General features: G+C 40.2%; 1 protein-coding gene across 1 annotated transcript in view; it reads left to right on the forward strand.

Moving 5' to 3' along the window:
* The window catches only part of CCDC178 (coiled-coil domain containing 178), a 364,864-nt gene that overhangs the window by 302,966 nt on the left and 35,878 nt on the right, over positions 1-26,020 (forward strand). Inside the window, 1 exon segment of the mRNA XM_048840566.2 lies at positions 24,409-24,543. Within this exon segment, the coding sequence (XP_048696523.2) occupies positions 24,409-24,543 (135 nt within the window).

Below are 26,020 nucleotides of genomic sequence, written 5' to 3' on the forward strand. Positions count from 1 at the left end.
ATGGCTGCTGATCTCTGATGCTAACTGGTGAGGAAGAGATATGAAAGGAAGATTGAAGGCATTCAAAGACACCAAGAATAAGGTTATAGGAAAAGTGTAGAAGAAGCCAACTGCAGAAAAAGTAGAGTGAGTCTAGAGATTATCTGGAGGAACAGAGCAGCCAAGGAAGATGAAGAAAGGAGAGTCCAAGAATGGACAAAATAGCCTTATCTATACAACAGAATAGCATTTTTGCAACTTCTATTGTGTGATCAAATCAGTCTATTCTGCAGCAATGTAGTATGTTCACATTAGCTGTCTTGTTTTGGATACATACAGTCACTGCATCCACTCATAGCACTCCATACCAGTATTTGAGAATCTGGATCTTTGAATCTATCTTCCAATCCATGGCACAGTTTCCTGGAACAACTGCATGATATATATGGTATGCAGTTTCTGTTTGTATGTGGTAACAATTTTGTTTTGCTTCACTGGGTACTTTGACTATTCTGGCCTGCAGAAAACACTATGCATGTGTTGTGAGGGGCACAGGCTGCACCTTGACATTCATATTGTGGATGTTGTGGCCGACTACCTTCTAAAATTAGTGTCAGATCAACTCTATGCCTCTGTTCCTGGAGAATGTTTGGCCAAGTACTACCACCTGTGGGTAGCACAACACAAGGAGGTAACACATTTGTGTTTTTATTACTCATTCTTTATTGATTTAATACATTATAGAAAGAAAAACAAAATATTTATTCTGTTTTGTTTTTGTGGTTATTTTGCTGATCTTATTTTTATTTTTATGTGTTTATTTATTTCTGGGTCTCCTTTAGGATGCTAAGAAGTGAGGGCTTCAAGTCTTGTTCTACAGGAAGGAGATCCAGCTGAATACCAGACAGTTCTCCTCTCCTTTCTCATTTAGTGGAGCCCCATTAGAAGTACAGATTATAAGAGACAGGAAGGAAACATGGAAAGGCATTAGGAGGTGTGACACAAAGGCCCATTTGTGGTTCTCGACTATGGCCATATTTACACTACTAAGTTAAGTCGACTTTATGTAAGTCGCCATCGAGCCTCTGATTTAAGCAAGTCGATCTTGCGTGTCCACACTATGCTCATTGTATCGGCGGAGTGCATCCTCAATAGCAGAGCTTGCATCGATCCCTGGAGCACTGCACTGTGAGAGCTATCCCACAGTGCATGTAGCCGAGTGGAATGTTGGGTTGGGCTTGCAGTGCCTTATGGGACCAAAACATTTACGCGGGTGGTTATGGGAATATGGCGTTAGCCTCCTATAATGGACTTCCCTCCCTCCCTCTCTGAAATCAACAGCAAACAAACGAAGCCCTTTTTGTGCCTTTTTTTGTAAGCCTGGGTTATGTGTACAGATGCCATATTACGATAAGCATGTACACTGTTGTTGTGAGCGTTACAAACATCTCATGCCTTATCCTGTAGTATTTACACAGCCAATACAGGAGCCACCGCGAGAACAATGTGATGCCACGCAAGCAGGCCTGCTGGAAGACATAGAGCAGAGCAATTTGCAGTTTCTGGCAACAGTCACGCATCATCGTGACACAGTTGAGCGCCGCTTCTGGGCCTGGGAAACAAGCACTGACTGGTGGAACTGCATCATTATTTAGCCATGGGATGATGAACAGTGGTTGCAGAACTTTCAGATGCATAAGGCCACTTTCCAGGAATTGTGTGAAGAGCTTTCCCCAGCCCTGAAGTGCAGCAATACTAAAATGAGAGCTGCTCTGACAGTGGAGAAGCGAGTGGTGATAGCTTTGTGGAAGCTTGCAACGCCAACTGCTACTGGTCAGTTGGGAATCAATTCGGAGTGTGTAAGCCTACTGTGGGATCTGTTGTGATCCAAGTTTGCAGGGCCATCAACAGACTTATGCTAAGAAGTGTAGTGACTCTGGGCAATGTGCAGGACATAGTGGATGGTTTTGCCATGATGGGGTTCCCTAACTGTGGTGGGGCTATAGACGGAATGCATATCCCCATCTTGGCATCAGGCCACCTTGCCAGAGAGTACATAAACCAAAAGGGGTACTTCTCAGTGGTGTTGCAAGCGCTGGTGGATCATAGGGGCCTTTTCACTGACATCAATGTGGGATGGTCAGAAAGGTGCATGATGCATGCATCTTTAGGAACTCTGGTCTGTTCAGAAAGCTGCAAGCAGGGACATTCTTTCCAGGCTGAAAAATAATAATTGGTGATGTTGAAATGCCAATCGTGATCCTGGGAGACCCAAGCTACTCCTTGCTCCCATGGCTCATGAAGCTGTACACAGGCAGCCTGGACAGCAATAAGGACTGGTTCAACCATAGGCTGAGCAAGTGCAGAATGGTGGTGGAATGTGCCTTTGGACGTTTACAAGGTCGCTGGCGTTGTTTGTTTACTAGGTTAGACCTCAGTGAAACCAATATCCCCATTGTTATTGCTGTGTGCTGTGTATCCAAATGTCTGTGAAACAAAGGGAGAAAAGTTTCCGGCAGAGTGGGGAGTTGAGGCAGATCACGTTTCAGCCAATTTTGAGCAGCCAGACACCAGGGCAATAAGAAGAGCACATTGAGGGGCTCTGCGTCTCAGTGTGGCTTTGAAAACGAGTTTCAGCAATGAGCCAGAGTAATGTGACACTTATCTGTGTTGTTCCTTACCAAACTGTCCCCATCGCTACATTTTCTACCACTAACCACCATGTGTTAAATGAATAAAGAGCGTTTTTTTCCTCAATCTGTTAAATTTTATTATGCACACAAACACACAGTGACAGCAAAGAAAAGTAAGATAACCTGGGGCAAAGGGGCTGATAACACTGTGGGGGGAGAAACAAGGACAGCTTGCTTACAGATGCACTGCAATAACAATCAAAGGTGTGGAATGGGCACTGTGACGTTACACCCCATATTATTCATAGAAATATGGTTATGGTATGAATATAGTATAACTAAGATATACTTTATGCAAGATGGGTCTTGTAAGATATCATTGGAAAGGTTATGATTTACTGAATGCGTTTATCCAATTTGTGTGCATGTATCATTTTTGTATCTGAAGCTGGGAATATTGACCATGTCTCTGTATTTCAAATGTGCTATATTGGATGAGGCCAAACAATGCTAGTGGCGTATTGAAGTAATGCACACAAGCATATGGATAACCCCAGGAACTGTGTGCAACAGAAACCTCTCAGAAATAGCTCTACACAATGGAAACTGGTTGGTTGACCCAGGTCAGATAGCTCTATACAATGGGAAGTGTTTGACCTAGGGCACAGCAAAAAAGCTTTTCAACAAGTGTGGGGAAGATATAAAAGAGGGACAATCACAACAGGAGGGGACCTCACTCTTCCTACAACAACACACCTGAAATCACCTGAACAAAGACTGAACTGTGGGAAGTGATGGTCCTAGGCTGGAAGGATTTTTAGCCTGTGTAAGAAAACCTGGGAAAGCCAAGGCAACTTGTGCCTTCAGAATCTGCCAGCCTGTTTATCACTCAGGGTGAGAATTTGCTAATTTGTATCCTACCTACCTAGTGTGTTAAGCTGAGTTTGCGGTTTTTGTTTATTTACTAAAGTAATTGCTTTGTTTTCTTTGCTATCCCTTTAACCACTTAAAATATACCCTTTGTAGTTAATAAACTTATTTTGTTTATTATTAAACCCAGTTTATGTAATTTCTAACTGGGGGGCAAGAAATCATGCACATCTCTCTTCACATTGAGGAAGAGGGCGGATTTTTATGAGCTTGTGCTGTGTAGATTTTTCTATACAGTGCAAGACAGTATTATTTTGGGTTTATCTCCTAAAGTGGGTGTGCACATGAGTGCTGGGGGAGTCCTCTCACACAGCTGACTTCAGTCTGTGTCTGCAGTGGGGTGTGGCCCTAACTGTGTATGTGTGCTGCAAGAGGCTGGAGAGCCTAATTCAGCAAAGCAGGGAGAGGGAACCCAGGCTGGTCGAGCAGGAGAGGCTCAGTGAAATCCCAGTACATCAGGTTGCATCCCAGAAGGGGGGTCCAACCTGTCACAGGTGCCTTCTGGTCCTTGTATCCTCCCCTGGTGTTGAGTGCAAGGGATACCAAACTTCCCCCTCTCCCCCACACCTCATAGGACATTTGGGGGAGGAGGATGATGTGTAACTTGGCGATGATGGCAGCAGGTTCAGCATAGGCTGCAGAGGGACTCTAGCATCCAGCTGCCTTTCTTGAACCTCAACCAGACACCTCAACATGTCTGATTACTCCTTCATAATCCATAGCATCTCTTTCTGAGTGGCATGCTCTTGTTCCCTGTATGCTCTCCTGTTCTCCCTGTTCATGTGCTGGTTGTCAGACAGTGTAATCCTCCATGCTCTGAGATCTGTCTTATCACTCTCGGAAGCACGCATTAACTCATTGAACATCCTCCTGAGTCTTCTTTTTCGGCCTTCTAATCTGGAAAAGTCTCTGTCCCTTCGTGGATGAAGCGCTGACGGACAAGGTTTCAGGTACAAGGAATACAAAGCATAAGGGTAGCGTTGACACTGCATACATTGTTTCTGGGACAAGATTAATTCTTTTATAAAGAAAAACACCCTCAGTGCACTTCACTGCAAGCCACAACGTAATCACAACCGCTGGCTACTGCAAGAGTTGATTTGCTGATCCAGCCATGAAGAATAAAACCACAAGGCATGGGCAAGAGGTCTTCTGCTGCAGCTTTTGTGAAGACATCCTTGGGATCACAGGTTGGAACTTCAGAAAAGCCACCTTTCCCCTTGCAACCTGGATGGTGCTTGAGGACAGGCACCAGGATAAAGCCCCACAGTTTGTTTCTTACAAAAGCGGCACTGGGTTGTGGGGGAAAGGAGACAAATAGGAAGCCACCCATCCCCCTTTTTTTAAAATGCTGGTTGCAATACATAGTGATCCCTTCCAGCCACAACCATGGCACACTTGGGAAAGCATGGTTGTGTGCCCCGGATTTCACCCAACAGGGGCGGATTACTTGTTGAATTGTTTGTGGTTTAGCTAGCATATTAAACTTCCCCCATTTCCCCTAGGTGACCATATGCGATATCACTCTCCTGAGGGTAACAGAGGCAGCAAGGAAACAGATGCTGCAAGTGTCTGGGTACAGACCTGATCCTTATGCTGCAATGCTGTGTGCTCCAATGATACCAGCAGAGTTAATATCAGGTGTGTCCTACCGTGGTGGAAAAAATAAGGCAGCCCTTCCCAGAATCCCTTCTGCAAAGGATTGCAGAGTACCTCCATGAAAGCTTCCTAGAGATCTCCATGGAGGATTCCTGGGCCATCCCCATGCACATAAACAGTCTTTTTCAGCGAGCACCCTCTGTGTAGCTGGAGTAGCCACCAATACCCACTACACCTACTTTTTTGTTCACATTAAACATAAAAAATAATAGTATATAACCCCTACAGTTTGATTGGAAATGTGTACTTACCGGAGGTGCCTTCCCTGGCATCACGCTCCGCCGCCAACTGCTCCTGTGAAAGAATGGGCTCCAGGGTTAAAAACAGTTCTTGGCTGTCGGGAAGAATGCATCCTCTGCTTGCCTGCCTCACATTCTCCTCCTCCTCCTCCCTGTCAACAATGTCCTCCTTGTTGCTCGAGGTCATGCGGGGCTCCTGGGAGGTATCCACAAAGCGTTTTGGGGTAGTGATGGGGTCACCGCCAAGATCACATGCAGCTCCTCATAAAAGCGGCATGTTTGTGGGGCAGAACCAGAACGACTGTTTGCCTCCCTTGTCTTCTGGTACGCTTTCCGAAGCTCCTTTAGTTTTATGCAGCACTGCTGCGTCTCCCTGGTGTAGCCCTTCTCCCCCATACCCTGCGCAATCTTGGCATAGTTGTCAGCGTTTCTTCTGCTGGATCGGAGCTCTGCCTGCATAGACTCTTCTCCCCACACAGCAATAAGATCCACCACCTCATATGTACTCCATGCTGGAGCGCGTTTGCAGCCTTGAGTCTCCACGATCAGCTGTGCTGGCGAGCTCTCCGTGCTGATCAAACAGGAAATGAAAATTCAGAAGTTCCCGGGGCTTTAACAGTGGAGTGGCTGTTTCCTGTGTACCTAGCTGACCTGCAGTGGAGTTGAAAGTGCTCTCCAGAGCGGTGACAATGGAGCACTGTGGGAAACCTCCTGGAGGCCAATTCATTCAAATTACACAATGCAGTTTCTACCCTATCCCCATGTTGATACGTGGATGTCGAATCAAGCGTTACACCTCTCATGGAGGTGGAGTACAGAAGTCAACTTTACAGGACACTTAGGTTGGCAGAAGGGACTTGGTAGTGTAGATACATACATTATTAAATTGACCGAACATGACTTATGTCGACCTTTTGTAGTGTAGATTAGGACTATATGTCAGCAACTCTTGTCAGGTCTGATATACTCACTACATGTCTCACACTGGTGTCATAATACGTATTTAAAAGTGACATGTAATACATTGTTTGAAATCTAATAACACACTGGTCATTAATGTTACAAACGTTTCACAGTAACTTGGTAAGTAAAATTATGGATATTTTCTGATATTAAGTCCTGAAAACTGGAAACAGGCAAAGGTGACAAAACAGGTTTGTTCTGTATAAAGGGGAGAGAAAATATGGCCCTGTCCAGGAAAGAGGGCTCTGACCTGCTGCCTCCAGATCAGCCAGTGGATAACTCTGCTGCAGCTTTGTAAGGAGGGAGATGTGACCTTAAGAGCATCCCAGTGGCAAAGGACAAGGGGTATCCTGGTATCAGATAATGAGTTTCAGCTGGCCTGACCAGTTCAGTGTACCCCAACTCACTATGGTTATAAACTTGTGTATCTAAAAGATGTCATGTAATATGTCATTGGAAAACTAATAACTCAGTGGTTATTAATATTCTTGTGTGATGTGTGTACATGGTGTGTATTAAGAGTTATGCATATATGCTGGAATTATGACTAAAATATGTTTAATCCCGGCATGTCAAAGGGATTTGGTAAACAGGTCTGCCCTAAACAAAGGAATCTGTATTTGCTTCTCTGACCAACCCAGTCGTCAGGCAGAGATAATGAAGGTCCGTTTATGTATTAGATAAACAAAGCTATCAATCTAACAAGCGGGGGAAGAGACAGCATGGGGTCAACACGCAGCAGGAGAAGAGAAGCTTAGTCTGTGTTTTACTTTTCAAAGAATACCTTGAAAAGATGTATTGTTCTATAAAGACGGGGGCTGAGCCTCAAGTGATAAGCAGCTGAATCAACTGATTGTATACAATATTACTGTATTATAAAAGTATATTGAGTGAGGTCTTTTATGAAAAACTGTGACACACTGGTGATTAATGTCACTATGAAATACATATATATACACTATATGAGGAATTATGAATACTCAGTGATATTATGCTTTTCAGTCTTTGACCAACCAAAGGGAAAAACAGGCTTTTCACAGGCAGGAGGGAAAGCAACTGTCTATCTGTCTTCAATTATATTAAGCAAGATGTGACCAGAAACAATGGAACTTCCATTTACATAGAAATCAGTAAAAGGATGGGAAGCCCACAGGAAAGGAAGAACAGAATTGAGGTCATGATGCCTCTTGAAATAAGATCATTGAACTTCAGAGAATATAAACAAAGACAGAAGCCATCTTTGGCATCCTTAACTAGACAGACAAAAGGGGCCAGAGTTCTTGCAAGCTGAAAAAGATGGATCCTTCAATCAAAATGATGGTTGGAGTCTCTGGGAACCTAAGAAACTTGCTTAGGAAGACAAGGAAGCCAGCATCTTGTACATCTGTGGAAGTCCTGACTGAGGGAAAGTCAGCCATGACTGGGAAGAAGGAAGACTGGTGAGAGATATCATTTTGAACAAAGCCTGTACCTTACTAGATTGTTTTAGACTTTTCGATGCGGTTTCACTTTTATTTGCTTATAATCGTTTCTAACTTTATTCCTTCTTACTTGGCATCACTTAGCCTATGTCCTATTATTAATAAATTTGTTTAATTTTTACTATAAACCAGCTCAGTGCTGTGGTTAAAGGGAAGGGTGTATTTATCGCAGTTAAATTAATAGCTGTCATGTGCTTTTGTCTCTTTAAAGGAGTAACAAACCTTATTCCCTTTCTGAGCTATCCAGGAGAGGGCTGGACACTTCAGGGCACATTGTTACCTTGCTTTTTGTAACCAAGGTTGTTGAAAGCCAGAGTGGGGCTGTAGACAGGCTGCTGGGGTCAGAGCTGCTGAACTAGGGCTGTCTAGCACACGGACACTCAGGATGTGACCTGCGTGTTTGTAGGCAGGCTAGAAGTGTCCCAGGCTGGGAGCTAAAATAGCAAAGCATTGTAAGCCACCCAGGGTTGCAAGGCAAGTGGTGATTACGGTCTCGATTGCACCCTAGATGTTGACAGGAGGTAAGTAGAATGCTGAGATGTACTTGGGAACAGGGATTGCCTTGAATTTGTGTCTTTTGTGACAAAGGTCCCTTTTCTGTTTCCACCTTTTTTAAAAATCAGATGTTTGAGGGATGTAGTTGGTGCGACTATGCTATTATAATGCCAACCCTGATTCCAAAAGGTAAGAGCATTCATGTATCACTGTATTCTGTGTAGAATACATACATGTGACTGTAGTGTGTGTATCTTTACTAATCTTTCTCCATTGTGTTTCTATTTTTCAGGTGCTCCAAACCTGTTTGTACCAAAATAAAAATAATAGTAGTTGTTCTGACTGCCTAGATTAGTCTCATTAAATGTAATATTATTGTCTTTAAGGATCTGTTAGGTTCTTGTTCAAGTTTTGGACTAGAGGCAAATTAATTTAAAAATGAAAACCCTGAGTCTTCTCAGCCTAGTGTTGCTCAAAATTATGAGGTACTTTACCAGGTCAACTCCCACTGACTTCTATGAAAGTTTTGACTTTGTAAGAACTGAGTAAAGAGTGAACAAGGTGTTGGGCCCATATCCTGCTTTCTGACTGTAATAGTGCTCCACTGCTAACTGGATTTCTGACTCTCATATTACTCCAGTCATAGGTCTGGATTGCTTCTTCCTGGGAAATACCTAAGGGAGGAGATCTGAAAAAGGGAACTTCACTGAGGATCTCCTTTTAAAATTTCATCCAAATTGTTCCATCAGGCTTGGTCCTAACCCACCATCTCAGATCACCTGGATTCATAAGAGGCCAGTGCTATTCTTGTGGAAACTCTGTGCCTCTGTATACATTTCAGACCTCGTATAGGTGATGGAGAAAACAATTAGAGAGACATCAAGGGCTATCAACTTTGAATGTGCCCAGAAGTTGATGGATGGGAAGGAGACTGTGCCTGGTGATTCCCCAGTGAAGTGCAGGGGCAGAAGATGGGACAAAGTCTGTTTTAAAAGAGGAATGCTCATTAAGCGAGAGAGGGCATTCTTTCACTATATGCAGAAGATGAGGCCAAGCAGGCAGGAATTGCTCTCTGACGTAAGGACTTGGTTCAGTACTCACAGCCAGGGTGTGGTAAGACCGAGGGGGATTGAGTTGAGGACTGTTTGTTGTTTTCCTAAAATCTGTAACTCAGATGGTGTTTAAGAGTAAAAGTCTTTGTGGTTAGGAAATTCCTTTGCTAAGCCCATGTTTCCTTGCATTAGTACCATGTTGTTCCTGAAGGACTTAACTAGAAAACCATCACTCCCACACCCAAGTGGACTCTGGGGAGAATACCCACCTGCTGAAGAAACAGACTGGCAAAGCCAGAAGAGTACCCAGAAGTTACCGACTACAGGACAGACCCAACAAAGAAAATAACAGAACGCCACTAGCCATCACCTTCAGCCCCCAACTAAAACCTCTCCAAAGCATCATCAAGGATCTACAGCCTATCCTGAAGGACGACCCATCACTCTCACAGATCTTGGGAGTCAGGCCAGTCCTTGCTTACAGACAGGCCCCCAACCTGAAGCAAATACTCACCAGCAACCACACACCACACAACAGAACAACTAACCCAGGAACCTAACCTTGCAACAAAGCCCGTTGCCAACTGTGTCCACATATCTATTCAGGGGACACCGTCATAGGGCCTAATCACATCAGCCACACTATCAGAGGCTCATTCACCTGCACATCTACCAATGTGATATATGCCATCATATGCCAGCAATGCTCCTCTGCCATGTACATTGGCCAAACTGGACAGTCTCTACGTAAAAGAATAAATGGACACAAATCAGACGTCAAGAATTATAACATTCAAAAACCAGTCGGAGAACACTTCAATCTCTTTGGTCACTGAATTACAGACCTAAAAGTAGCAATTCTTCAACAAAAAAACTTCAGAAACAGACTCCAACGAGAGACTGCTGAATTGGAATTAATTTGCAAACTGGATACAATTAACTTAGGCTTGAATAAAGACTGGGAGTGGGTGGGTCATTACACAAAGTAAAACTATTTCCCCATGTTTATTTCCCACCCCCCTACTGTTCCTCAGATGTTCTTGTCAACTGCTGGAAATGACCCACCTTGATTATCACTACAAAAGGTCGTTCTCCCCCCGCTCTCCTGCTAGTAATAGCTAACCTTACCTGATCACTCTCGTTACAGTGTGTATGGTAAGACCCATTATTTCATGTTCTCTGTGTAAATAAATCTCCCCACTGTATTTTCCACTGCATGCATCCGATGAAGTGAGCTTATGCTCAAATAAATTTGTTAGTCTCTATGGTGCCACAAGTACTCCTTTTCTTTTTGTGGATACAGACTAACATGGCTGCTACTCTGACATCTGGGGAAAATGTGTCTGAGAAACTGGAGGCTTGGAAAGGCTGGGGTGCTAGTACCCAGGTCTAAGCAATTGCACTGCAGGGTCCCACTGCCCAAGAAGGGTGTCAGACCTGGAATCTACACCTGGGGGAGTGCATTGGAGAGACTAGGAACTAGCTACCCAGATCCAGAGAGCTTAGAAGCATGTGGGATTCAGTGGTTGGATCTACTCACAACAGACTAGAGCAGAACAGGGCCAGGTTGTGACACCTGTGTATTTCATTAATGAAGCTGTAACAGGACATGTGGACCTACATAATTGACATATTGTTTTTTGTCAGTTGGCAAAATATGGTTTACCATTTTGAATTTCATATTACTGAATGTTGCTTTAAAATAACCAGAATCAGAATATTAATCGGAAGCAGCAACATAACACAAAGATGATAATGTACATCATCATCATTCTCTGTATTCATTAGTAGAGCTAGGCAGGAAACATTTTCCACGTGCCATGAAAGTTTGAGATTTCAAATCTTTGTCCCATTCCAAAATGGGAACATCTCCAAAATTTTCATAAATTTATAAGCTGAAAAAACATTTTGGATTGGGTCAACGGAAACATTTCATTTTGATAATTTCAAAATATTTAGATATTGAACTTTTTTTCTTTTTTTAATATTGTTAGTAAAAATTAACTAAAATTTTGAAACGAGTTGTTTTGAATTGAAAAAAAATGAAACCTTTCATTTTGAAATTGTCAAAACAGGCCATTTTAACAATTTTGAAACTTAAAAAAAAATTAATTAGGGAAAATTCTGACAAATCTTTCTCTTGAAAAGTTTCTGTTTTGATGAATCAACATTTTCTACAAAAAAAAAACACTTTGATGAAAAATTCCCAGCCAGCGTTTACAGTTTTAACCAAAATAAAGTTCTACATAAATGAATGTCTGTGAATTCTGAAAATAGTGATTTTACCTAACTAAATTTCTGACAGGATTATTAGAAAAAAAAAATCCCTCCAGTTTCTTAATAGAAATGCCCATGGATTTTTGTAATGCACAAGGGAAACAGTACATTTATATTGATTTGGTGATCCTACCTTGCAACTGATGAAAAGAGCAAGTAGTGGTTGCTGCGCTTTTTATTATTTATGTGTATGACAGCGGTGTTTAGAGGCCCCAAATCAGATATGGCCCCATTATGTTAGGCACTGTACAAACATATAGGAAGATACAGTTCCTGCCCCAAACAGCTTACAATCTAACTAGACAGAAGGTGGGAAACAGCAAGAGAGAAGTGAAGTGACTTATCCAAACTCATTTAGCAGGTTAGTGGCAGAACTAGAACCCAGGTCTCCTGGCTCCCAGACCAGAATGGACCACACTGTCTCTCGGCTATCACAGGATTGTTTCACTTTCCACAAAGATGATGTGTTAAAAGTGCAAAAACTTTAGTAGCAATTGGGTGGACAGAGTTATTAATACATTTTAACATAGTGTTTGTCCAGCCACATTCTCCATCTTGTTGATTTATAGAATCTTGCTTCATTTCAAACAGGTTTTTATTTGACAAATATTACACACCACTAAAATGAGGTACTATAATATATTAAATTATTGAACACATTTTTGTTTCTGTTGTACTGTGAGATTTTTAGCACAGCTTGTTTTAATAAAATGTCTGTTTTGCATGTACTTGTTTCTAAAAATTAAAATATATTGAATACATGATTACCCTGTCAATACAGACTGACTAGCTAGCCATAACAAAATAATTTGGTGGATTTTCTTAAGATGGTTTATTAAACATTAATGACTGCTACCAAATGTAATCCTTATTTTTCTTCTATAATAATGTCAGGGATAAGAGTTATATAATCTTGAGTTCTGAGTAAAATGTTTGAGAGAATGTTTTGGAGTGGTCAGGTTGTTCCCTATCCCAGTTGCTCTTTCAAAGACTTTTTTTTAAAAAGTAAATATAGATAAAGTTCTCTGATTAGTGCATGGTCAGTAGTCCTCTCATGGGTTGAACTTGATATGCAACACATCCACTCTGCAGGGCTGAAAACCAGCTGCTGTCATGCTTCTTTAAGCACTGCCCCCAAGCTCACTGCCTCTACGTGTCTCCGCAGACTCCCTGGTCTGGTAGTTTCTGAGTTTGGGGGCAAGAATTATATTTTTGGGGACCATTATAATTATTTGGCATAGCTGGCAGTACAGAAGACTCCTTTTATGTGGCACAACTGATTTTTGGCTCAATGGTAATATTTCTTGTATTTAGATACTCCTTATACAGGGAGTATCTGCCACTACAAATAGGTGTAGCCTCAGAACATGACAGTCAAGGTATTGTAACCCCTTAACCCAAATATTAGTGATTAGCCGATATTCAGGAATTTGTGGGTTGTTTCCGATGGAGGATACTAGATCCTTGATACTAGAGTCAGCTATTTCCATGTTGGAATCCTGCTTATTTAGAAAGAATATACACAAAGTCCTGTTCCTCTGAACACAGTGGGGTCAAAAACAGGAAGCAATTTCCCTGCTCATAGTTTAAAGCCTGTCTTCCCGACAGCATTCTGCTCCAAAAGTTCTCTCTCTTTGTCTAAGGGCCACACTATGAGAGCTTTGTTTGCTGTCTCCTAGTTTTCTTCTGTTCTCACCCTCTGCTTTCTGACTGCTTGTTACACATGGATATACACACACAGATCGACCCAGTTAGTCTGCAGCCCCTGCATTTGCATTCAGTGTAGTCTTTGGATAATGGCTTCCACTGTTTCAGCTATTACTAACCAAAAGGATATTTAACTGTTGTCACATTTAGTCTGAATATCACACCTATCAAATTCAATCAGGTTTGTAACTGCCCAAAGATGGAAGACATGCTTGCTGGGAGCCTGGGGAGCTGATGTGCTCCCCAACCTGTGCAAAGCCTGTAATGTCAGAGCAGTTGGGCAACAAGTTTCATTTGACCCCTCTTCCTCTCATGGACATCTGAGCACAGCAACTTCTTCCACATCCACTGACTTGTCAGAGCTAACTCCTAGCATATTGAGATGCAGGAAAGGAGACAGGCATTTTTCAGCATACTTGTTCTTCAGTTTCTGCACATACTTCACCCCAAATAGAGTCTTTACCAATAATCAAAGACTCCTTGGCTCAAATTCAGATTCCCCAGACAATTGTGTCACCTGATTGTCCACTCAGAGAAGTCTAAAATATCCTTTCCTTTCAAGCATCTATCATCTCATACCCTTCAGGAGAACATTGAGCATTAGTATCAGAAAACACAGTCTGATGCAGACTCAAGCACAAGGGATTTCCACTGCACTTTTCCAGACAGTAAATTGATTTATAAATCCAAAATGCCATCTGCTTATCAATACAGGTCACAGTGGATATAACTCCCTTGCCCTCTGCTCTGTCACTCCCCATTAAATTCAGAGTCCAGTTCAAGGTTTCTATCCTGATATAAAAACCCCTCCATGGGATTGTTCTGTAACTATCTGAGAAATGGATTGCCTTTCCCTTGGTGACCATTACCTCCCATGACATCTGCATTCCACAATGAATCTATCAATAAATAGAGGAGGCTCATAAATGCCGAAGACAGTTTTCAGAGGAGCTGGATCTATATAATGAAACTCACTCCTGCAAGAGATGAAAAATTACTACAGCCCTCACCACTTTCAGAACTAAAGGCAAAATTCCTAGCCCCACCTCCAATCACACACACACAAAAGCAGGCAAAGAAACAATTTCCCTCCCGACTGAGAAGATAAAGATTATTTCTATTTTTATATCCTTGAGAGGCTCTCAGATACTTCAATGATGGAGCCATATAAGTACCTAGGTAGAGGGAAATGATACAGGGCTTGGCTACAGTTCTTTAAGGATAAAGGTTTTAGCTCTTGAAACTCGACTCTGAACCTACTATAAAGACATGCAAGGTAGTTCATCCTCACGTTTCTTGTATCCTCAAGACTGTCAGATGTCTCAGACCAGCTATCAGGTTTCCAGTATGTAAAAGGATTTTTACTTTAGTCTCTCATGTTCACATATTTGGAAGTTTGCTTTTATTTTCCTATTGTCTCTTATGGCTATTTCCTCTACGATTATTGTCAACAAACCAGGAACACTTTCTTGTAAGGACCCATTTCTTGAGGAGTTCAAGATCCACATAGGTTTGTGCTTCAGAACAGATCCAAATTCAGAGCTAAAGTGTATTCACTTCTGCTTTAAAACATCATACCTAAAGAAAATATTATCTGCATGAGGACAGAGCTCCAAATTCTGTTTGAAAAGAACAGCCCAAAAACTCTCATGCTCTGTGGTTGGCCCAAGATTACTGAATAAAGGGTCTAAAGGTATCCAAAGCCCCCCTGTGGGATTTTCAGAAGTGCCTTAAGTGTGTTAGGCACAGAATCGCACCTCTTCTGAGAATCGCACCACTTCCGAGAATCGCACCTCAATTTTTATATTAGTTGAAGCAGTTGTCAGAGAATTGTACATTACATTTAAAAACTACATGGTTCTGAAATGCCTACTCACTCCACTAGGTCCCAAGCAATGTCAAGGGCAAAGAAGAAACGAGCCTTCTGTGAAGAGAGCTGTAAAACTGCTATCTGAGCTGCTCTCATTCATTTACCAAGATTATAAAGTTCATATGCTGGCCTCTTTGGATTCTTTCTTTAGGTACAGAATCTTGCACCTATCCTCCTTGTTTCCATTCTCTGTCTCTCTCTAGGTCATTGTCTTCATACTGATTCTTTAAATTCTCCTCCTCTTCTTGTTATACCAATAAAATAAAAACCAGCAGGATCTTATTAAAGGGAAAAAGGCAAAATACCACATTTATTGTGAATACAGAAAGAATCATAGTAAGCAGTTAGTTATAGCTATAACATTCCATTCAATCTCATATTTATTCACACATTCATTCACACACACACACACAGAGGTTCTGCAAAGTTGTTATCATAGTAAGCAGTTGGTTATAGCTATAACATTCCATTCAATCTCATATTTATTCACACATTCATTCATACAAACACACACACACACACACAGGTTCTGCAAAGTTGTTATCATAGTTACCAGCCTTAGAGTTGCTCATGCCAAGCCACTGGCCAGGTGGCCTGGACATGAGGAGGGAGCAGGGCCTTGTCAGATGCTCATCTGATGCTCCTGGAAGTTGGTTTGCAGAATCAGACCCCAAAGTTCTCACTTTTTAGAGTCTATTTTTATAGGAATTTCTTCCTATGCCAGTCTATGGGAATTGCTTCATCATGCTGTTGCTGAATCAATCAGCAGATAGCACATTCCTGACGGCTCCGTGCTGCTAGATGTTATCTTGTTCTTTGGCTCTCCCATTCTTGAGGCTGTTGGGTGGATTCCAGTCTGCCTTCCGGGGGGGGGGGGGGGGGGTCCTCTGGTTATTTCCACTTGACGCCTTCTTCAGCCGATGGACGCTGGATTCTTAGGCTGGCACCTCCCTGATCATTCAGTTATTATCCACACCAAGCATCCATCCACATACATCCTCTATCTCTATTTTAATCACAATTGTTAATACAACAAAAGGGCGGGGAGTCTCTGGGTGCTGTTTCTGTTGTTAGAGTATTGCTTTGAGTCTCTCTCTCTGTGAATTGCTTTGAGAACAGACTCTGTCTTAGAATGTACTAACACAATTAGCAGCTTGCAAGTTTCACACACAGAGGAAGAGAAACAGTACCAAAAACCAAGAGACCTCTTAATTAGTAATACCCTGGAATTTAAACTATGGGGAATCAAACTCATTTGTGATTTTAATACAGAACTTCTTTAATATGATCCAACATTCTCTCCTTCCCTCTTTCATATGGCCTTTACTTTCTACCTCTTGCTCTTTGCACTGTGGTCTAGCCGCTTCTTTTACTAATCCAGAAATGCAATTCTAAGTAGCTACACTACTTCCAAAAAAAATAAATTTTCCATCATCCCCCCAAAAATTCAACTACAATCTCCAAATTCATTTTCCATGAACAGACATATGAGCAACACTTTATTCCTGAAAATATTTGCAGAAAGTATACAAAAGGGATGTGAATGTGATAAATCAAAGTTCAGTTTATTTTCCAAAATGTTCACAAATAATTCCCCCACCCACCCACACACACCTTAATCCCAGCTGTAGAAATCAGACTACACCAAAGCTAATGAACAAACCTGAAAATTGTGGATGGTTTAGGAAAGGCTGCGGTCAGCTATATTATACAACTGCCCAATAGACAGAATTCTTGGGTAAATTGTAGGGTGATTTTACATGGATAAAATGTGAGTAAGACAAAGAGAAATTAAAATGTCTATAATAAAAAAAAGACTATTTAGAAATCACTTCAACTGTTGGTATTTTATTTCTTCAAAGGGCTAATTATACAAGAAGCATTTCTTTAATCTTAAAAAAGATCAAATAACTAACAATACCATTAAACAGGGGTGCTAGTAAAAAGAAAAATGTCCTTAATTCATGCTACTGTTGCTTTTCCTTAGTTTCTCCCAATAATAGTTAAAACTAAAGTGCCAATCTTAACTTCAATTTTTCTCTTCATGGCATTTTGTTTTTAGTGTGGGTTAACCACAGAGTGTAAGACTGAATTTTAATTTTCAAGGCTTTTGTTAGTTTATTTTTCAACCATTCTTGAAATATAGTTTTCCTTTTTATTATTATTTAACATTGCTAATCTGCTCACCAAAGCTTTCACAACTGGAATATGGTCAAAAGGCAAGTGCATCTTTTCTTGTATACTTGCACATCAGCTAGAGATTTGGGTTTTCATGAGGCTTTTACTCATTTTTTAAAGTATATTCAGGCTGTTGACAAAAGAGCTTTATTTAAATGAGCTATGTAATCTTTAACAGCAGTCTGTGGAACAGATTTGACAATAAAGAAATATCTCATTACCTAGGAGCTTTGTATATTATACAGGTGTAACTTTGGTAGTTGAGTAGTATAAAAAGATAAATATTAACTGGATTTTGCTCATAAATCTGCCATTCTTACAGTGCCAAAATCTGTAGAGTTGTTGTAATTGTCATTGTTTGAGTTGTAACAATGAATGGAACTGATAAGGCTTATGTCATTTACATAGAATGCAGCATTCACATCGCATTATTGAATTAACATGAGACACATATTGGGTCTTCTGATATAAGATTAATATAATTTGAAAATAGAGAAAGTGTAGATTTAGGAATGGCACATTATTCCCTGTTTGAAATGTGATGGTGATCTGCTTAGATCAGAAGATTTTAGTAGGTGACTACTACTAGCAATGACTACTAATTAATAGTAGCAATGAAACTCCTGGTATTTGTTCTGTTTTTGTTTTGAGTATATTTTTTCATAGCTTGATGCCTGATGTTAACAGATTCTATTGTATAATTACAAAACAATGTTATGAGACCCCAGTAAGTCAATTTGGCTGTCAGTTGCAGCATTATCAGTCCAGAGTAGTGCCACATGAATAGAGTTAACAAATCTGACATCAGGAATCATAACATTCAAAAACCGGTAGGAGAACACTTCAACCTCTCTGGCCACTCAGTAAAAGATTTAAGGGTGGCAATTTTGCAACAGAAAAGCTTCAAAAACAGACTCCAATGAGAAACTGCTGAGCTTGAATTAATATGGAAACTAGATACTATTAACTTGGGCTTGAATAGAGACTGGGAGTGGCTGGGTCATTACACAGATTGAATCTATTTCCCTAAAATTAAGTATCCTCACACCTTCTTGTCAACTGTCTAAATGGGCCATCTTGATTATCACTACAAAAGTTTTTTTCTCCTGCTGATAATAGCTCATCTTAACTAATTAGCTTCTCACAGTTTGTATGGCAAATTCTACCTTCTCTGTATGTATGTGTGTGTGTGTGTGTATATATATATATATATATATATATATATATATATATACTCTTACTATATGTTCCATTCTATGCATCCGATGAAGTGGGCTGTAGCCCACGAAAGCTTATGCTATAATAAATTTGTTAGTCTCTAAGGTGTCACAGGTACTCCTGTTCTTTTTGCAGATTCATGACAGGCTTTCTGCTTTCATTTCCAGTGCCCAACCCCACCCTGGTCCGCAGCAACTGGAAGAAGCCATTACACGGAAAGTCTGGCCCCATCCCTATATCCCTGAGCTGGAGTATGCTCAACTGATCTGTGGGAATGATGCGTGTACAGTTCGGTTACTTGTATGAGCTGTTGGGATGGAGCATGCTCAGGTGCTCTTTTGGGTCATCTGCAAGAAACTCAAATGTGCTGAATGAGAATGGATTCTTTGGAGACTTTAGCTTCTGAAATCATAGTTATCTCTACTGAGCATTTTAAAAGACTTATAAATTGGCACAATTTGGGCAGATTTTCACAGGGATCACAAGAAATACAGCCCTGATAAAGGGCATCCACTGTCATGTTTCAACCCCTGCTTCAAAGCATACGGATGGTAGAACTTTTCTAAGAAAAGTCATCAGAATTTTTTTGCCGTGGAAAAAACAACACATTTATTGTGTTGACCCCTGACCTGCTCTTGGAGGGTACATGTTTTTGGGTAAAATATAATCTATTTGCTAAGCATGTGTATAGAAATAATAATGGAATTTATTGAAGCTGAAACAGCAAGTAGAAGAACCAAAATATGTGTATTAAAATAGGCTTGGCTATGTCTTAAGCATTAAGAGTTAAGTGCTTAGAATGAGGCCAAGTATAAATTGGTAGTTGGTATAAGCTGGCAATAATAGTATGTGCTTGACCAAAGGTTATAAAAGTTAGCAATATGACTCTTGTGATTTTTTAGCAATGCATTAAGTGATAAATAGGTAAACCACAGACAAACATCTTAGGGTATTTTGTATAATTCCAATTTGGAGAAATGAAAATTTTAAGCACAGAGGGCCTAATTGTCCCTTCTCTTACACTGGTGTAAATCAGGAACTGTACTGAAATCAGTGGAGTTTCATTGATGCAAAATAGGTATAAATGAGAGGAGAATCAGGCCTATGATCACAGCTCCATGTAATGCCAGTACTTAGTCTTTGGCCAGAAGTGGTAACTGAAGCAACCTAAGAAGAATGTTATCCATCATTGAAAATGCACTTCTGGCTTTGGAGACCTCTCTGTGTTCCAGTCTGTTTTGGTTTTTTGGGTTTTGTTTTTTTTTGCAGGTTCTGCATTCAGTAGGCATAATGAGCCTTTAACAAGATGAATCTCTCTTAGAGGTCTATGTACTATGCTATATCTGCCCAACAGTGAGGCTTTGGTCTAGCCCCAGGCAGCTAGGATACCATAATAAAAGCTGGTCTGCTATCAGCCCTGGGTAACAAAATTGACAAGGACTGCTCCCTGTGTATCCTTTGGTGCTATGGGTTTGCATAAAGTATTGGCTCTTTTATCCATGCTTTTGGTCCAAAATTTGACCTACCTAAAAATTGTTATAATCTGGTGAGATATGTGCCTCAGAATCTTGGTTCCTCCAATGAGAAATTACAGATAAAGATATTAGGTCTGGTGGTCACACAGATGTAAATCAGCAATTAATTAAATGCAATCTGTGGAGGTACACTACTGTAAAAACGAGTCTAGGCAAGAACAGAATCAGACCTCGTGTTTTTGTGGGACTCTCCTCTTTGCTGGGTCAGCAGCAGCAGCTAATTAACAACCCCCTTTTTTCCCCAGAGCTGTGCTGATATTATTGATGATACTGATATATAAACAAAGAATTAAATAAACAGAGCCATATGCTCCCCTCTGCTGTGAGTCACAGAGGGGAATGACAACAAAAACAGGGTAAAACAGGGCAGTAAAGCTCCCAAACTGCAGAACTGGGAGGGCAGCTCCTCCACAGCATACTTCCCTCTCCCCAGGAGCTTATAGAAGTGCATCCACAGCAAAGCAATATGGTTAACGCTTCCTGGTTTATGGGGCAAGGGGAGGGAGGAGCCATTCACTGCAGTATTCTCCCCTCCCAGGAAAGTAGAAATCTGTGGAAGTTAATGTTCCTCCTTGCAGCATTAACTTCTACTCTGAGCCTGCACCAGCCCCCACTATTCCCCTGAGAGGGGTTATTTTGCAGCCAACTGAGCCAATGTCACAGCCTCAGGAGAGTAACATTGCATGGCAGGTACTTCAGGGGGATCAGAGATTTGTTTCCCATGAATCCCCACGGTTTGGAGGCTGTGCTGCTTGTCCCTTTGGTAGCCCACTCTGCTTCAACCCTGTGCCATTAAGGGAGCATTTGTCAGAAATGAGGTGAATATCATGCAGAGTCTGGATTCTCTATCTGTTCCTACAGGTTTTATCACAAGAAAGGACATTCTTGTTTATAACTATTTTAAATTCAGTTTATTTAGGAATGCATAGAAACAAATCATATTTGTCAGATTCACAGGGATACATTTGTAAATTTATTTTCAGATTTCTCAAGAGTTATTACAAGCAATGAAACCTAGCAATTACTTTATTGTTGTCTTTTTACCTTTGAGACCCATAGCTGTGATAAGATAAAACAACTGTGAACAAGTTAAAGGCTACGTGTTTGTCGCATGACCCAGCAGAGGAGTTAAGGGACGGTTATGACCTCCTTCAAGGGAATAAGGGTATGTGTATAATGCAATCAGATTGTGACTGCAAATGTAGACATACCTCAGATAGTTTTGGTCGAGCTAGCTCAAGTAACAATAGTAGTGAAGTCACCACCGCACAGGCTAGCCACCCAAATAAGTACACAGGGAAGACTTGTACAGCCTATGCTGCCACCCCTTCATTGCTATCAAAGCTAGCTCAGGTATGTCTATTCTGCTCATTCTAATTAAAGACAAGAGGCAAGTGAGTAAAATAAACAAAGGAAGATCATGGAGAGGAAGACGGGGTGAGTATAGGAGTGACAGGCCCATGTGCTTGCTTAGCCTAACTGCAATTTTCAAGTTTTCTGTTACTTCTTTAAAACAGGCATTATAAGGCAGCAATTTCCCATATGCACATTGTACTGAATTTTTTGTAATAGATGGCACTCAAAAGTTTTGAAGGTTTCATTTGGCTTGGATAAGGCAAAAATTTGAACGCAAACAAACCTTCTGACATCTTTCTGTCCGGCCCCTTTCACTATCTTGAACCAAATCCTTCTGCCCTCACCCAGCCATCCTTCCCGGACCTTCATTTTCCTCTCCACAAGAATCCATTCTGTAACTACATTCCTTCTTGCAGGTATCAGAACATTGAAAATATTCCATAGTGGCTTGCCTTCCATCTGACACTTTCTCTGTTGGGCTGAAGCAGACTGTTTTATTAAAATGTCATGATTTTTTTTCATAGATTCATAGATATTAAGGTCAGAAGGGAACATTATGATCATCTAGTCTGACCTCCTGCACAATGCAGGCCACAGAATCTCACCCACCCATAGTGCGAAAAACCTCTCACCTATGTCTGAGCTATTGAAGTCCTCAAATCGTGGTTTAAAGACTTCAAGGAGCAGAGAATCCTCCAGCAAGTGACCCGTGCATGCTACAGGGGAAGGTGAAAAACCTCCAGGGCCTCTTCCAATGTGCCCTGGAGGAAAAATTCCTTCCTGACCCCAAATATGGCGATCAGCTAAACCCTGAGCATATGGGCAAGATTCACCAGCCAGATCCCAGCAAAGAATTCTCTGTAGTAACTCAGATCCCACCACATCTAACATCCCATCACAGGCCATTGGGCCTATTTACCATGAGTATTTAAAAATCAATTAATTGCCAAAATCATGTGTTGTTTCTGCCCTTGCCTGCCTCCCCGCTGAAGCCCCAGAAAAGCCTCAAATCTTCTGAGATATGAAAGCAACAGTTGGAATTCCAGAGATTTAATGTCCATAGAGACCTCAAGATAGATTCAGAAAAAAGTATTTAGCATGTTAGGGAGCAATGGTACTTAGACAAACTTAGATTGAAAAATATGTTCACATTTGGTTTCAGCTTTTGGCTGTGATTAGGGCTGATTTTTATATTTTTCCAATTTATTTACCCAGTTTTTATTCTATGTCATTGTAATGCATAAACACTATTCAGATAGCCAAATTCAAATAAATAAATTATAAATTCTGACATACAAATGTATGTTTTAATATTTTATGTCCTGAATTACTAAAATGCTGAGTACTCACAGCTTCCATAAGCCAATGGGAGTTGTGGAAGTTCAGCACTTCTGAAAATTAGGCCATATAATTTTGAAAATGCTTATTAATTACTCTGTAGGCCATATTAGTTCCTTTGGCATCAGTATAATCTATGTCCTTCTGAAAAAGTGGATTTTTTTCATGCTACTCTATGCTGGCTCTTAAGAGCAGTTATAGCTTATCATGTGAAGGATTCTTTATTACTGGTCTCATTATTGACCTGTAGCATTGACCTTAATGAATTGTAGCATTTCCAAAGGAATGCTAGAATCCATATTGTAAATGTGGTTGACAGGCATACTCATAAAGGCCATGTGCTAACAATAGCTATAAAATTGTTGTTGAAATAATTAGCATGCTTGAACACAAAATCATGTTTCTAAACAAATTAATTTAGTTGGCTTTAATTTGTGTTTTTCCAGATCAGCCAAAGGCACTAGTCCAGATTATGGACAAATGCTGGTAGAATTTCAGTTTAAGAAATAAAACAACTTTCAATTATAAGAGCACACAGCTACCTTCAACTACATTTTGTACTGGTAGCTTTTCAATTTTGATTAAAAGATATTGCTTCTAGACTGAGACCTGCTATGCCAAGTTTTTCTGTTTGTGTTATAAACACTTGAAAATTATGGAAATACAGACACAATCTTAACTATGGGGTGTGAGAATGATGCTGCTATAGTAACTGATAAATTGTAAAAATACACTGTTTACATTTCCAGTTTGAATCATTTCAATTAGACCCCCTTCAAATCAGTACAGTTCTATGATCTGTAGTATCTTTTTCATATAAAGTCTTATTAAAAAATAGTGTCACTTTTCAACAGCTGCATTTGCTGTAATTTAGTGCAGTTAGATGCTTTCATGTCACATGGTTATAGTTAGGTAGATTAATAGGGAGTTCTATCTGGAAATTTCTTTCCTGTTATTGTTCTCCCTCAGCAGTTGATGGCTAAGTTAATTCTCTTTAGTTTTGTCATGCTCTAAAGCCCACATTGCCAAGCTATGATTAGCTTTACAGGGGGAAAAAAGCCATGGTGTCCATCAAAGTCTTAAACTTGCATTTTAAACTTTGCCCTGACCTGATGTGCCATTCAAAAAGCTTCAAAAGATTATTTTTTTAAGAAAGGTTCGATATGTCCCGAGGCTATCGGTTTTGAGTTAAACTGGGTGAAGTAGAAATATTTTACTCATCAGCTTTGCAGTCACAGAGTTTGCCTCAGCTAGAACAAAACTGCTGAGGCATTTAGAGAAAATTAACCCCCCATCCTGGCAGCCAGATGTGACTGGTTTCTGATGAATGCACATGAGTGGGCTGAAAAATCAAGAGACTGTGAAATTCCTGTCAGGTCTGTACAGTGCAGAATGGGCTATTGACTGCTTTCTATATTTCCCTCCATCATTCTTCTTGAACACTGCCATTAATTTCCTCTCCTGCTCTGACTTTTTTCCCCCTTCTTCCTCCCTTTAGCTCTCTGTGCTGCAAAGCAGGATGCACAAAGCATTGGTGGAGTACTTCAAACAGCGCGGCCTCTATAGCCAGGCTGGGCTGGCGAAGTTCCAGGCAGCCTCTCATGAGAATGCTCAGAAAATATTAGCTGTGCAGGTAGGTGATTGCAGAGAAGTAGGAAAGATCATTCTGATCTAGATTGAAAAGCAAATGATGGGTAGTGTGATGAAGCATTAAAACCATATCCCATCAGAGTTTTATAAATTTTTAACCTCTTTAATAAACTGGAATTGCATGAAGGATGAATTCAGTAAGTTAGCACATATACCATGCATAGTTTAAAAAAAGAGAAAGATTAGAGTTATTTCTCACAAACCTTTGAAAAGATTATTATAAATACATTGGATATAAACATTTGAAAAATATAGAGGCATTAGTACTGCTGTTCAGCTTCTTTTAGCAAATGTTATTGTGTACTGTTTTGCAGATCTTACTGCCATGGTAAACAACACTGTCATTTTCATTTTATTCATATATAATTTCTTAAGTATGAAACTGCTATTTAGCTGAAGTACCACACCTTCATTATTAGGTTGTGTGATAACTTCACCTTTCTCCACTAATAAACAACAGGCCGGGGGGAGGGGAAGGGGTAAGGGCGGAAAGGAGGGCACAGGGTTTAACAGTGGTTTCCTCACTGGGATATAATGTTTAATATTTTATGGGTTTTATTTTTCCAGATATATGTTTACATTTACTGGGGAAAATTGCTTTTATGTAACATAGTTTAAATGTTCTGCTCTTTTTATCTCATTCAGTGGTATGTTGTTAATATTTTTGTAAAGCCACTCTTTTCAGTCTTTTAATGGCCATAACCAGCGGGCATTTGAGAAATGTTTGTAAAAGACTTGAGTGAAAAATGTCTTCAGTCCCGTTTTTTGCAAAATAAATACAAAAATTATGTAGCTGCTAGATCTTTAATGCATCTTATTCTTATACATTTTAATTTCTATTTTCCGCAATAGAGTTTTGCTGTACAGTCCTAAGGTTGCCATATTTGTATTAAACTTTAATATTATGCAATTCCACTTCACAACTATTATTAGCATTATTTAAGGAAAAAACTAGCTTGAACAAAACTTTTAGAACTACTTTAAATTGCATCATCACTGTGATCCAGTCTCAAAACCTTGATTGAGGATTTTTTTAAACCCATGGCTTTTGTTATATACATCCAAATGTGTTTCATGGTTGTTGAAGATTCAGAAAATCCAAATCATATTAACGGAAAAAAAGAAAAGGAAAAACTAATTGAAAAATAAAAATAGAATGAGATTTTCCACTCTTCTAGTGATTTGAAATGCTCTGTTAATTTTTATGGAGTATTTAGTCAGTATTCTCTTTTTTTTTGGTCAAATATTATACTAGAATTGTGTGCTTATTAAGACAAATAAGCAGTGAATTATACATAAAATTTTACATTTAAAATTTGAAAAACTGGAAATGCTTCCTTTTGAATCTCACAACGGCATAGCTATGATGATGAGTCTTGATCTCTTTTGTATTCAACTTCCCTAGCTGTGATGAAGAAAAGAGGTGATTAATATGCAGCCTAGAGCTCATGAATAATAAC

Source organism: Caretta caretta, chromosome 2 (assembly GCF_965140235.1).
Source record: "Caretta caretta isolate rCarCar2 chromosome 2, rCarCar1.hap1, whole genome shotgun sequence".
In the NCBI taxonomy this organism is placed as follows: Eukaryota; Metazoa; Chordata; order Testudines; family Cheloniidae; genus Caretta; species Caretta caretta.